General features: G+C 35.1%; 1 protein-coding gene across 3 annotated transcripts; it reads right to left on the minus strand.

The window, feature by feature from the left end:
* Positions 1–1,860: 1,860 nt before the first annotated feature.
* Positions 1,861–12,054, minus strand: tlr18 (toll-like receptor 18). Of its 3 annotated transcripts, XM_042772664.1 has the most exons (6): positions 11,641–12,054; positions 11,481–11,574; positions 9,294–9,374; positions 6,902–7,875; positions 4,407–5,583; positions 1,861–3,416 (listed from the first exon to the last, which is right to left on the minus strand). In XM_042772664.1, exons 4-6 carry the CDS (start codon positions 7,852–7,854, stop codon positions 2,973–2,975), a joined length of 2,574 nt encoding a protein of 857 aa, XP_042628598.1. In that variant the 5' UTR covers positions 7,855–7,875; positions 9,294–9,374; positions 11,481–11,574; positions 11,641–12,054; the 3' UTR covers positions 1,861–2,972. The 3 variants fall into 3 exon arrangements, with proteins under 3 accessions (XP_042628598.1, XP_042628596.1, XP_042628595.1); XM_042772662.1 differs by lacking the exon at positions 11,481–11,574; XM_042772661.1 differs by having other exon boundaries at positions 11,481–12,054.
* Positions 12,055–13,789: the final 1,735 nt, after the last annotated feature.

The following is a 13,789-nucleotide window of genomic DNA, read 5'->3' on the forward strand; positions in this document are numbered from 1 at the left end:
GAAGATGTGGTTAAATAGAGTCTAGACATTAGATCAGTGGTTCTCAAACCTGTCCTGGAGTACCCCTCCCCCCACCCCAAGCCCTGCACGTTTTGTATGTCTCCCTTACCTATTACACCTGATACAAATCACAACCTAATCAACACATAATACAATAAATAAAGACTACAATACCAGAAACAGGTGTGTCAGATACAGGGAGACATACAAAATGTGTATGTCATTACATAGGCCCACTCATGGATGAGACATAGAGATAACTATAGTCAACCTTTACTGAATTTTATATAATCAATGAACTTTGAAAAAGTTCTCAGTCAGTGTTTAACATTCTATAAGCTGTCAAACCTAAATCGAGCTCTGTACAAAGGAAAATAATGTAATAATGTAAAATATGTTTTCTTCATGCATTTAAATGTTTTCATTTTCTTTTCATACTTTACAAAGTAACGAAAAATTTTGCAGTTTTAATCGCCATTTTGGTAATTTCGTGACTTAACTGACGATGTGTGCTCGCAGTTTCTAGTGCTGTTATTTATGAAGTGAGCGTGCGCCCAGAGCGGAAGTAAAACGGCTGACAGGGCAGGAACGTTTTTTTTTTACTGGCATATAACAATATCTCATCAGCCTGCAGTTCCCTGTCGTTCTACTGAAGCTCATTTGGGTCCTGTACCTTTTCTGCGCTCGAGGGCAAGCTGAAGTGCGCGTCTGCAAAGCCTTCTGTTTGTTGTGGTCGCAAAGAGATAGGCCTACGGCCGTTCCGCGTCTTAATACGTTTTTAATAAATACATTTTGAACTCATTAAAATGCTAAAAACCATTAATTAAAAATGTTGCATTCATTATTTTTTTAATAACTAAGCTTTTGATTATTTATAACGTTTTATTGAATAAGATTTTCACAGAATTATTCTGGCAAAATGGCGCCCCCCATGTGTGGTGCCCCATGCACTGCATACCCCGTTTTTGCCCCACTGCGTTAGATGAGATCTCAAGTTTAAGTAAATAAATCTGTAGGTTCACAATGGAGCACTAATGAATGCTTTGAGATTTTTTGTGATATAGTGCAACCAGGTGCCATGGGTTTGACTATTAACCCAGTCAAAGATACAATGAATTCACAAAGCTATAATTTTGATGATTGCTAATTTGTCAGGAAAGACTCAGAGTGAGGCTATGTTTACATGTGCTGGAACTTGGAGCATGGCTCTCAAGGCCAACTAGTGAATTCCAGGCATCATTCAGTTTCAGATCTCACCTGTGTAGTCTACTCCCTTTTCATTTTATTAAAACATTTTTTTTGGTGGAGTCTTCGGTTTAAACCACGTCAGATATCTGTGTCAGGCTAAAGGAATGAGGTGGCGTGGGGGATGTTTGTGGTTTGTTGGTTTCATTCTCACAGTAATAAATGTGACTAGAATTAATCTATTAATGACATTGCAAAATTGTATTTGTTTATGGAATTTTTTTTTAATTGTTTCAGGGTTATTATTGTTAATTAAAATTAAAACAAAAAACATTTCCATTACTTGAAGCAAAAGAAACATTAACTAAAATACATTTAAATATAAATAAACCTTAAATTATTTTATTTCAGCTAGTTGCCAAGGCTACATTTTTCATTTTCATTGCTTAACCTGAAGTACTAACATAACTAAAACTAAATGAACTAAAACTATAAATAAAAATTAATCAAAACTATATACATAGACATTAAAAAGAAAAAAAAAACTTAATAAAATTACAAAAACAACAAAATTACTAAAAGTAAAGCACAAGCAGAAAATATAAAAATAAAAACTACTTCAAAATATTAACACAAACTGTAGTACCACCCACACCAACACACACAAAATAGTGATGACTAAACATCCGCCACATTTATTAGCACTCTGAATGTTTCCACACAGAAAAAAAAATAACGTGAGAAAGTAAAACTATAACAAGGCTGCAAATCGGATAACATGATGCGTCATAGCTTCTTGTTTATTTGCAAGAATCCTTCTGTTCAGTAAAATAAATTTTATGATTCACAATTTACAACTAGATAGAACAGACATAAAAACATCATTACTGGAGTTGAACGTGAAGTTAGCTGTGGGGATATCAATCTTGAAGTGAGGGGAACAGGTTATGCTTAATCCAGATCATAAAGAATAATGGAATGACAGTGAAATGATATTCAAACTGCCTTGAGATAAAGCATTGTGGGGCCAGCCATTAATATCATTAATAAGATATATTTTTAAAGAGGAATATAAGACTGTGCATGGTGCTAATTTTTTTTTTTTTTTTTTACAAGAATGATACTATTTTATGTGGTAACCATGACAACTTCATCATATAATGATTTTCTCCCCAGAAATCAATCAAGCACATCTGTTTCTCTGTCTATTCATAGTCCTGACATCACCATTATGTTTTAATCCTTCCATGTAAATAGATGGAAAAAAGAAGGTATCACATTTTTAATCACAAATTCACAGATACAAAATACATTTATGTGTTAAAAAATAGAGACATTTAAGAGTCTGGCAAAGAAAACTGATGTATAAAATCTGTTTTAAATGTTAAATATTTTCATTAAAATATATTAAGACATTATTTAATGACACAATTACATACTGGCATAAGGTGGGGGAACAGTATTGCAGTTCACTACCCCAATTAAGATAAGTATATATACTTGCATACTAAAGTAAATAGAACTCTATTGATTGTCAGAGTGAGCATGTGTTGTTGTAGGGCAGTAAATGACTGTCTAGACCTGTTTGTTTTGCTTACTGACTGAACATATGAGTCAGAATGATTTTTTTTACAGTCTTTCTGCAACCGATGAGTCAGACAAACCGGTTTAAACGATTCTTAGCTTAACATCATTGCAGATCAGTTACCATAATGCATATCATATTTTGAATGTCGGGAAAATGTTCTGTCTGGTCATCTCTGCCACTGATATATTATTTATGTCCTTCAAGCAAGTTCTCTTAAAGTTTGCTGACATCTGTTACAAGGCTGATCATTGATTTGGTGGCCATCTTCATCTGTACCTTTAGTATCTGCAGAACTCTGGTCCTGTGGCAGTTCAATCATAGAGACAGACCTCATTGAAGACAGGCGGCTATGCCGGCTGGCCGTACGCTGTCTTGTTATGTTTGGTTTGCCCAGAACACTCCTCAGCTGGACCCAGAAAAAGCTCTGTTCTGTGGGCTGCTGGGGCCACTCTAGGTAGGTTTTGGTATTGAGCATCTTCTTGAGCTTGCAGTATTTACTTGGAAGAGATGTGGGATCTATGGGCTCCTTCAGAATCAGGATGACATCACTGAATGTCTTGCCAATGGCCCGTTGTTGGGCGAAGTAGAGCTCGTAGTTGCACCACTCACTGTTCACAAAGTTCCGTGACAACACGAAGATTACCAATAACAAGAAAACATGTTAGGCTGCTGTTTGGGAATTTATAACATGTTCCAGCACTTTGGATTTTTCTTCCAAATTTTTGTTGATTTATTTGCTCTCTAATTTATGTTTTGGGGTTATTTCATATGAAAGCTCATTTCCACCTCAGATTAAATAAAATAAAATAAGGTAATTGTGAGAAATTTACAATAAGAAATCAAGTCACATTGTGTAATACAAAGTTAAGAATATAAAGCTGCACTTGCAACAACATAAAGTTACATTGTGTGATATAAAGTTACAAGTGTCAGATATGTTGTAATAGTCATTTTGCGTCACAGTGTACACAGTTCGATTTTTTTTTAAAGGAATTTCTATTTAAAATAACTTCTTTCTATTCATCAACATATCCTTTGGGGGGAAAAATCACAGTTTCCACAAAAATATTGAACAGTACAATTGTTTTTACCATCAATGATAATAAAAAATGTTTTATGAGCATCAACTCATATTATAAAAGCATATTTTAATTATTTATGAAAAACCATGTGACACTGAAGACTGGAGTAATGACTTCTGAAAATTCAGCATTGCCATCACACGAAAAACTTAATAAAATATGAATCAGTTATTTAAAATGTTAATAATATTTCCCAATATGTATTGATTTTTATCAAATAAATACAGCCTTTGTGAACATAAGAGACTTTTTCAAAAACATTTAAAAAATCCTAACTACCTAAACTTGGTAGTATATGATGTTGCAACTGTGAAATATGAAGTCATCGTTATGGAAAATATTGTTGCTATTCTGAAATATATAATGAAAGTTTTATTTTTTTTTACTCTGAGATGGAAATAGGTTTCTATAATTTGATTTGATTTGCTTAGATTTTTACATGCAAACTACACTTTTGTGATTTTGGATAATCCTTATTCCAACAATTTCAAGAACGCTGACATTGCATGTTTCTAGGCATCTTTGAATAACATAAATGTGTGTGGACGCACCTTGCGACTACCTTCAATGTTCTCAATGATGTTGTCAATGATCCACTTCCCTGGAGTGAAGTCTCTTTCATGGATGCAGAGGCGGTAAGGAGGCTTAGAATTCTCTAAACAAGGGAGCAGCTGGTTTCGAACCCAGTCTGCGTCCACGTGACTGTAAGAGATGAAAGCATGAAAGGTGTAGTCCACATCTTGACCTGAACCTTCTTTATGGGCCCTGTACTTGGCTCTGATGATTTGGTATGTAGCTTTGATGTACCATGGCACGTGAAAGATGTAGCACAGAAGCATGAGACCAAAGACAACGACCGCCGTTGCTGACACAGAGATGATGATAATGAGTGTAATATTACAGGTTAAATGACCAGGGAAGTATTGTGATACCATTGTGTTGAGAAGGTGCTCGGGATGGTAACACTTGTAGTTGTCTGGCCAGTCTGTGATGCTCACCATGCCCTTGTTTGTGGTTTCCTGTATGAAGGTATAGAGATCACAGATACAGTGGTAAGGGTTGTTGCCTGCGGTCAGGACACGTAGGCTAGGCATGTCCTTAAAAGAAGTCATGCTAACAAGTCCAAAGGAGTTTCCATCTAAAGCGAGCGTCCTCAAGTATGGATTCCTCCAGCCGGAAGGGATGAACTTGATCTTGTTTCCACTTAGGAGGAGCTCGGTCAGATTGGATGCCTTATTAAAATAGTCCATGTCAAGCTGGTCAAGGCTGCTGTATGAAAGATCGAGGAAGCTTACAGAAGTGGGAAGGCACTTAAAACTGTCGCTTGTCAGAATATTATGATGTGCGATTACTTTGGTAATGGTCTGTCTCCAGTAACAGACATGATTTCCCATATATTGCAGCTGGTTGTGGCTCATATCAATTGTAGTCAGCTTGACAAATTCTTTGGTCAGAGATGCCAAGTCACTGAGGCTGGTAAGTTGATTACGGCTAACATTGAAGGTTTCAAGCTTGTTCAGTGTGTTTGTAGTGTCACATAGTGGGTTATAAATATAACTGTCCCTAAGCTGGTTGTTAGAGATGTCCAGAAGCTCAACACTTTTCATCTCCTGCCACGAATCGCATGGCACGCTGTTGAAGTTCACATTCCATACAATGAAATGGCGGACATGATTAAGCCAGGTAAAGCTCCAGTCGAAGCGCATTATATCAGGATTACTGATGTCCCTGTAGAACAAAACAGCAAGATCAAAACAATTAAAAAGATGAGAATTCTTTGAAGAAAAATACATACTGATTTATACATAGAAATGAGAATCATAAAAAATGTAGTCATTCCTGTTCTAATTCCTCTTAATGATTCTGATTCCTTGATGGCTCCATTAATAATTATTTTTGTACTTTTAAGAAATAAATATAATAATTGTTGGGCAAAGAAGAGTTTGTAGTTGCACCACTTGCTGTACAAGAAGTTCTGTGACAACACAAAGATAATGCTTAATATGCTTAAAGCATACCTTAATAATGCTGTTTGTGTTTTTGTAGTCAATTTGACAGTTGTGGGAATAATATAATAATAAATATAAATATAATATATATAAATACAATAAAATAAATGCAATTCCACTACCAAATGATTAGATCATTATTTAAAACTTTCTTTAGATGCTATTTATCATGGCACTCTTAAGATTCATTATTAGATTGTAAACCTTCTACTCATCATTGTACTTTGTATAACAGAGTAGCTTGGCCTTCTTTGTCTATCAGAGGAAAAATGCATGATATTTAATCATTCATAAAGCCATCTTGGGGATGATGTCTCCATATCTTTGTTGTTTTATACAAAGGAAAAAATGTTGAGAAATATTTCCTTCATTCTCAAAATTGTTATACTCTCTCTGTTCCTCTTGTTCGAACTGAACTGGGTAAGAAGGCATTTATGTATGCAGCACATCAGTTTAACTGAAATCTTACAAAATTTGCTGTCTTTGGATCATTTTTAAAACATTTATTCAACAAATGGAAGATGATATTTAATTGTTTTAAGTGTTCTTGGTCTGTTTTTGGTTTGTAAATTTGTGATTAAACTAATTGTATTGCCACCTATTTTGGCCAGGACACTCCTGTGAAATAGATTTTTATTATCAGAGAGGTTTTCCTGGTTAAATAAAGGTTAAGAATTTCTTGCAAAATAAGTTTTTAACTTTTAAAGACTTTTCAGCCTATATATAGGCTGAAAAGCTACATGTTTTTCATTCACTAAAAAAGCAAAAAACACTTAGTGTCTTAGTAGAGTATTTTATTTCAATGTAATGTTAAAAACAACAAACGTAATTTGATCCCGTTTTTTTTTTTTTTTTTTTTTTAGGAAAAATGGAAAGGGTTCTAACAAGGATCTGGTTTTCAGATGCTGAAATAAACAATTGTTTTTTTATCTTGCATACATTTAAAAAAACAAAAAAAAAACCAAAACTTATATTAGGATAAATATTTGAGCATTTTTAAATCAACATAGATAAATATATAAGTTAATATAACTTACGAGAGCACCAGCTTTTCCAAGGTCAATTTCGTCACACTGGATCCCTGTGTTCTATTCTGTGAACGAGCAAAGTCGATAAACAGCAGTTCCAGGCCTTTGATCGAACTGATTTCCACATTTACCAGAGCCATTCTCATAACTTCCTCATTGAATTTACCTCGATAGAAGGTTAGGAGTTGAGTGTTTACATACCGCAGGCCATAAAAAATATCCTGTTTATCAGTATAGTACTGAAATTCAAAAAGGTTTCGGAAACGTAACACATCAAAAGTCTTATTTGCCAGATCTTTCAATATCATAGGAAGTATATCTGGTTTTTTGTCAAACGCTACATCGAGCCACAAGTTTTTTGTGTTAAGGTAGCTGAAATACCCAGGTTCATATTTTTTAAAGCCAGAGCCAGTTTTAATAGCAAACTTGTCCAATGAGATGTTCTTCAACACATAAATGTCATGGCTTCCCAAAATACTGACCAGGGATCCACCAATGGACAGCACTTTTAACTCGGTGAACTTCAAAAAAGAAGCATCCAGAGATGCTTGAGTGTACAAATTATTGGACATTTCTAAAACCTTCAAATTTTTCAGCGGCTCAAGAGCTTTAAATGGAATTTCTGTCAGAGAGTTATTAAATAAGTTTAGATTCTCCAAAAAAATGTTTCCCTGAAAGGCATCATCCACAATCAGAGTGATGTTGTTGTAATTGAGATTGAGGACTCGCAGATGACTAAGTTTGAAAAAATCTTGTTTGCTGATGACCTGTATGGTATTGAAAGACAGGTCAAGCTCTTCCAGAGAGGCAGGCAGATTTGTTATAGGCACATGGTCCAGCCGTAGACCTTTACAGTCTGCTGAACGCTTATCAGATGTTATTGTACAGGGCAGCTTGGCTTTAGCTGGTTTAATGTGTACAACTGCCTGGAGGCTGAGAAGAATAGCCATTGAAACAAACATTCTCACGGGCTTTGCTTAGATCTGAAACAGAGGATGTGGAAAAATATTTCAGTCATTAGCAACCCAACCTTTCAGTTTCAGCATTTTAATTTATGTTAGAATAATAAGGATGCTTAATGACATGGACATGGTGCAGCAAGCAAATCAAGCTCAGAATTCACTTAAATATGCCGTGTTCACTGGAAAGGATAAGAAATTATTATAACTACAGTATAATTATATATGTAATAGCTATGTAAGCATGGCTGACAATGAGGAAATGAGAAAGAAGTTGGCAGACAATAAATGGTTTGATTCGGTCGTGAATCAGTCATAGTGTCCGTTTTCAGCTGTTGGAAAAATGTTCTCACAATACACTTTGTGTGCAACAATGTCTAATGTTGACTTTTGAAAATGTGAGCATATCTCAAAATCAATCCTAATGTTGCTATGCGAATATAAAAATATGGCAAACATCCTGTTTAAAGGGGTCATATGACGTTGCTAAAAAGAACGTTATTTTGTGTATTTTGTGTAATGCAATGTGCTTGTGGTTTAAGATTCAAAAAACACATTATTTTCCACATAATATACATTATTCTTGCTCCTCTACGCCCGGCCTTTCTGAAACACGTCGATTTTTAAAAAGCTTATCGTTCTAAAAAAAGCGAGGTGTACTTTGATTGGCCAGCTATCTAGTGTGTTGTGATTGGCTGAATTCCTCAATTCCTCAACATGGAAATGTTATGCTCCTTAACATACTGTGATGCCGTGTCCCAGCGCGACAAGACAAAAGCAATAAAACCCATTACAAACAAGGCATTTGTTGCATCCAGTGGGGACATAATTACTGATTATAATGACTTATACTGTTTTTTTACGCATTGCGTTGCGTATCACGCTGCATAAACATAAAACCATGTCTGATTTTGTGATTGAAGAAACAACAAACAACAAGCGCTACTCTACACTGCTCAAAACTCACATTTGAATCATCAGTGACAAATCCTTTAAATATGAAAACCTACTTACAGACTGTGAGTCAGAAGTGCCAAACAAAGTAGTTTCACTTCAATGAAACACACAGTGTCTCCACAACATGGCAGCGGTGGCAACAGCAAAAATAAAAGTTACGCCTTCTTTCTTTGCGTGAACATTATGCGGCATTATGCAAATCTTCCCACATTGTGACATAGACATGTGAGGGCGTTTAAACTAGGCGTTTTATTTCGGCGTGGTTGACTCTTAACTTTTATAAAGAATATCTCTTTGGGTTTGAGACTTTAGTCTTTGCAACTTTACAGATCATGAGCTTGTAACACTCCAAAGAGAAAGGAAAACTTGAAATCACATCATATGACCCCTTTAATAGTTATAGTTATAGACTTTATTTTCTACTATTTCATTACACTATAAAAAATCATATTGCATGCCACAAATTAAAAATATATATATTTTACCTTTTACATGAGAACCTGTAGTTTTTCAAAGTCTGGGTTTGTGGAAGAAGCAGCGATCCACAATAAACCTTCCAACTTCATCTGTCGGAAAGAGTGATTAGTCAGTCAAAATGTCTTGAGTCCTAATGAGAGTGCAATGCTTATGCACAGTAATAATAAAACACCTGTTTGCCATGTGACAATGCACAAATCAATATTTCTGACAAGGACAGAAAAAGGAAATTATTAACCTAAAGTAGCTCTGCCCTCTAGAACAGACCCTTCATTGTTGTCTTTACTTCCTTACCAGAAAAAAAGATTCCTTGCCGAATTCTAATAAGTGATTCAATGTTTCATCGGCATAGCAAGATTTTTAAAGTAAAGAAAAAATAAAAACAAAGTTCCTTGCCAAGTTCTGTTAAGTGATTCAATGTTTCATTGGCATAGCAGGATTTTCTTCTTTTTTATCTAACAATCTTTCTGTTTATAATTTAGGGGAAAGTGGACATGGTTGCAGCAAGGGGCAGTTGAAACATGGCTTATTTCTTCAATCAGGAATGAGCTACAGTTAATACTGCACATGCTCAATTAGCCCCTTATCCTTCCTGGAAGAAAGCAGCCACATGTGATCATTCCTTCTTCAAAAAATAATTTTCATGATAAAGAAGTAATTTTTTTTAAAAAAATTTTTTTAATGATCAGATTTTTTTGTCATACTGTCTAAGCTGTTTGCTTGAAGCATTGTAAAGACATAGCTGGCATGTGTCAAAGATCTTGTGTCAAGCTAGTATAAGAAGTTTTATCTATAGGGACAATTGAAACATTGTTGGAAGTGGAACTGTCCCAACATGCTGTCCCTTATCACAACATTGATGTGAAAGCCTACCATAACATTACAAAAATGGCATTTTATGGATTAATAAATAACCCCTTTAAATAGTCAGGTATCTGGCCTTTTTGAAAAAAAAAATAAAAATATATTTAGAGTCTAATGTGGACTTATTTCCTTCTTTCTCCCCCTCTGTTTGTCCCCCCCCCCCCCCACACACACCCACACACACACAACACACACCACACACACACACACACACTTACTTAAAAAGTCAGTTTAATAAATAATGGTAGATTTGTTTAATTTAAATCTGAAAAGTAAGAATGATCACTTGGTTAACTGCTACTTAGTCAAACTTTCTTTATATAGTGGCTATATTTATGCAACCCAGTTCAGTAAACTTTCACAGAAGTTTAACAGAATTAAATTTTAGTGTCTTGATTTTGATTTAATTAATATTTTGTAGTTCAAATGTATTGTAATAATTAACCAAAACGGTGTTACTGTTTCTAGAAGAAAGAAAAAAATCCCCCCATTTACTATTCTTTGTTTTTATACAGCCAGTTTAACTTATTGAACACCCTATCTGTGCACAGATAAAAAAAACAAAAAGAAAAAGAAATTGCAAAATGATATTTAAGAATTATTTTAATTACATATTAGTGAATATTGCAACCGTCCCCTGTTATGGTGCTATAAATTGTATGTATATTATCATATGTTCACGTTACAGCAGTGTAGGTGGGTAACTGACAGATGTGGCTTTAATGTACTGACATTTTGGCTTTCCAATACAAAGCGTCTCAGAGAAACGGAAAGAAATGCAAAAACTGTTTCAACCGTCCCCACTCTCCCCTGCCTAAACTACTGAGCTTCGTTCTCAGGTAAACACAAAGCCTGTTTGAACTGGATGAAGAAAGCACACCTGTTCAAGAGTCCTTCAGCAGTCAACAAGTATTTGGAGGTATTTGGGGATGTCAAGCTCGCGAAAATTCACTACTCAACGTTTGGGTGGGTAGGTTATATCGCACTGACACTAGAATAAATACTGTGCTAAATAAAAACGAGCAGGAGGGAGAAAATCGACGAGGAGGGATAAAACGGTGTTTATAAAGTTGTTTCCGTTAGTACACGAGTCTTTAAGATTAGATTAATTATTATGATAAACGTTTTTAAAGACAAGCAAACACACGCGTAGCTAATACAAACAGGTGGATTTTAGTTAGCGACTGTTAGCTACATACGCACCAATGGATTTATAGTCGGTAACGTTAGTTAATTTTCCAGAAGGCAGATATATCAAAAACAAAACATGTAAAGCATAGCCTGCTCCTTTTTATAATACAGTATATATAAATATATATATTAATGCTCACCTCTGTCGATCTGGAAAAAAAAAAAAAAAAACTAGTTTTCAATCCTTGTAAGTCGACTCTCATAAAGCTGGTCCAGACGTTCCCGCAGTGGACACTTTAGGTGTATCGACAAAAATGTTCAGGGGAAGTTCGAGCACATCAGCTTTCAATGAGTTCCTACCTTCAAGTCTGTGCCTGGTTGGGCTGTCTGTGCTAAAACTGTAAACGGTGAAGTTCCGCCCCGTAATGGTTTAGTTATTCAGCTGTGTTAAGTGAAAAAGGACAGCTGTTTTGGGGGAAAAAAATCTCACTTAAGGCATAGTTCACCCAACAATGGAAATTCTGTCATCATTTACTCACCCTCATGTCGTTCCAAACCTGTATGATTTCCTTCTTCAACCAATTAAGTTTAGACGTAGGCTATATGGAAGTTTGGTTCTTCTCTCAGCATCTCTCAACAGTTTGGTACAACATGAGGTTTAAAAGGGTAGTTCACCCAAAAATAAAAGTTCTGTCATCATTTACACACCCTCATGTTATTCCAAAACTGTCTAACTTCTTTTTTTCTTCTTCTGTGGAACACAAGATATTTGGAGAAATGTGTGAGAAGTGTTTGTATACCAACGTCGGTCCTGGAGTGCCGATGTCCTGCAGAGTTTAGCTCTAACCCTCAAACACACCTGAACAAGCTAATCAAGGTCTTCAGGATTAATAAGGCTACAGACAAGTTAGGTTTTTTTCAGGGTTGGGGCTAAACTCTGAAGGACATCGGCACTCCAAGACCGACGTTGCCTACTCCTGGTCTATACAATGGAAATCAAATTAAGGTAACCAAAACTGTTAGTTTGCCAGCTTTCTAGTGTGTGTGTGTGTGTTTGTGTGTGTGTGTGTGTGTGTGTGTGTGTGTGTTTTAAGAAGAAATCTAAATATAAAAATTTAAATGTGTAACAGATTAAATATTTTGTTGATCTATCCCTTTAATAAATTATAGCAGAAATTTAATTTTGGGTGAACTGTTCCTTTGAAAATCTGGAAGTCACTACAAGTACTGCACTCTTTGCCTTTCCAAAAAACATCAAAAAAAAAAACACTTTACAACACCATAGAATAACCTTTTTGTCTAAATTCCCTCATGGAGATGCTTCTTTATTGTGTAGCCTAATTTTGTGCCATATTACAGCTTTTTAATGTACGCTTTCACAGATCATTGGTGCATTTTTTGTCTTTATTTAAACTCCTTTAGTAATAATTTCTATTCAAAAATGCATGTTTTTGCATGTTCCCTAATGTTTAAACATGTTGACTTGAAAGGCAACATTTAAACACAAACTGCACAACATCATTTTGTACCACATACATGTTAAAATAGTATATATATATAACTTTGATGAACAATACAAAATAAAATACAGTAGATTTTTTATTTATTTTAATGCACATTTTCAGGGAAACATTTAATGTATAATTCAATGTTTCTGTATTTTACAATGTCTTCAGTCCCTTTAGAAAAAAACTGCTATGACTTTTGGTAACCAGTTATAAATATTAATTATTAAGTGCAAGCTTACACAACTGCAAGATGCTTTTAAACAGTAGACCATGCTGAGTGTACCTACATGAGAAAACACTCCCTGCCTCGGGCAAAAAAAAAAAAAAAAAAAAACGGGGCATAGCAAATAACAGACAGAAAATAAAAATGCAAATTACCTTTGCAACACCAGTTACAGAGTAAAAAAACTAATAAAAACTAAACATGTAACAGTTGTTTACTGACACAGGACCCTGTGTCACTTACACTGCCTGAAGTATTTTAGAGTGTGTGCATGTGTCAGTATGTATAGATATATGTGTGTCAGAAAGGTAAACATTTGGCTTCAAAACACAGTGGAAAAGTTAGAAAAGCTCTTTGATGAAAATGAGACAACATCGGTTTGGCACTGCAACATTCCTTCATTTAGTGCATTGTAGCACATTAGGCCAAGAGACAGAGGTACGAGTACACAGAGAGGGAGACAGTGCTGTGGCATTCAGCATGCAAACAGAAGGTTAGCACACACTAGCATAAATAGGTAATGCAGTAATGCATAAAGCAACACTGCAGTCAGTCCCTGGGCTATTTACATGGCTTTCATTTATGACTCAGAGATTCATATGGAAATAAAAAACAAAAACGTCTCCTTTTAGTTTAGGATTGGCAGATTATGTCACCAGCAGAGCAAGAAACAACACAAGACATAACTACATAACCAAATACAAAACAAAGTCACAACATCCATCATCTGAAATACAATGCACTTCTGGTTAATTAGTGATCAATTTGTTCATAATAC

The sequence above is a fragment of the Cyprinus carpio genome, chromosome A16 (genome assembly GCF_018340385.1).
Source record: "Cyprinus carpio isolate SPL01 chromosome A16, ASM1834038v1, whole genome shotgun sequence".
Lineage (NCBI taxonomy): Eukaryota > Metazoa > Chordata > Actinopteri > Cypriniformes > Cyprinidae > Cyprinus > Cyprinus carpio.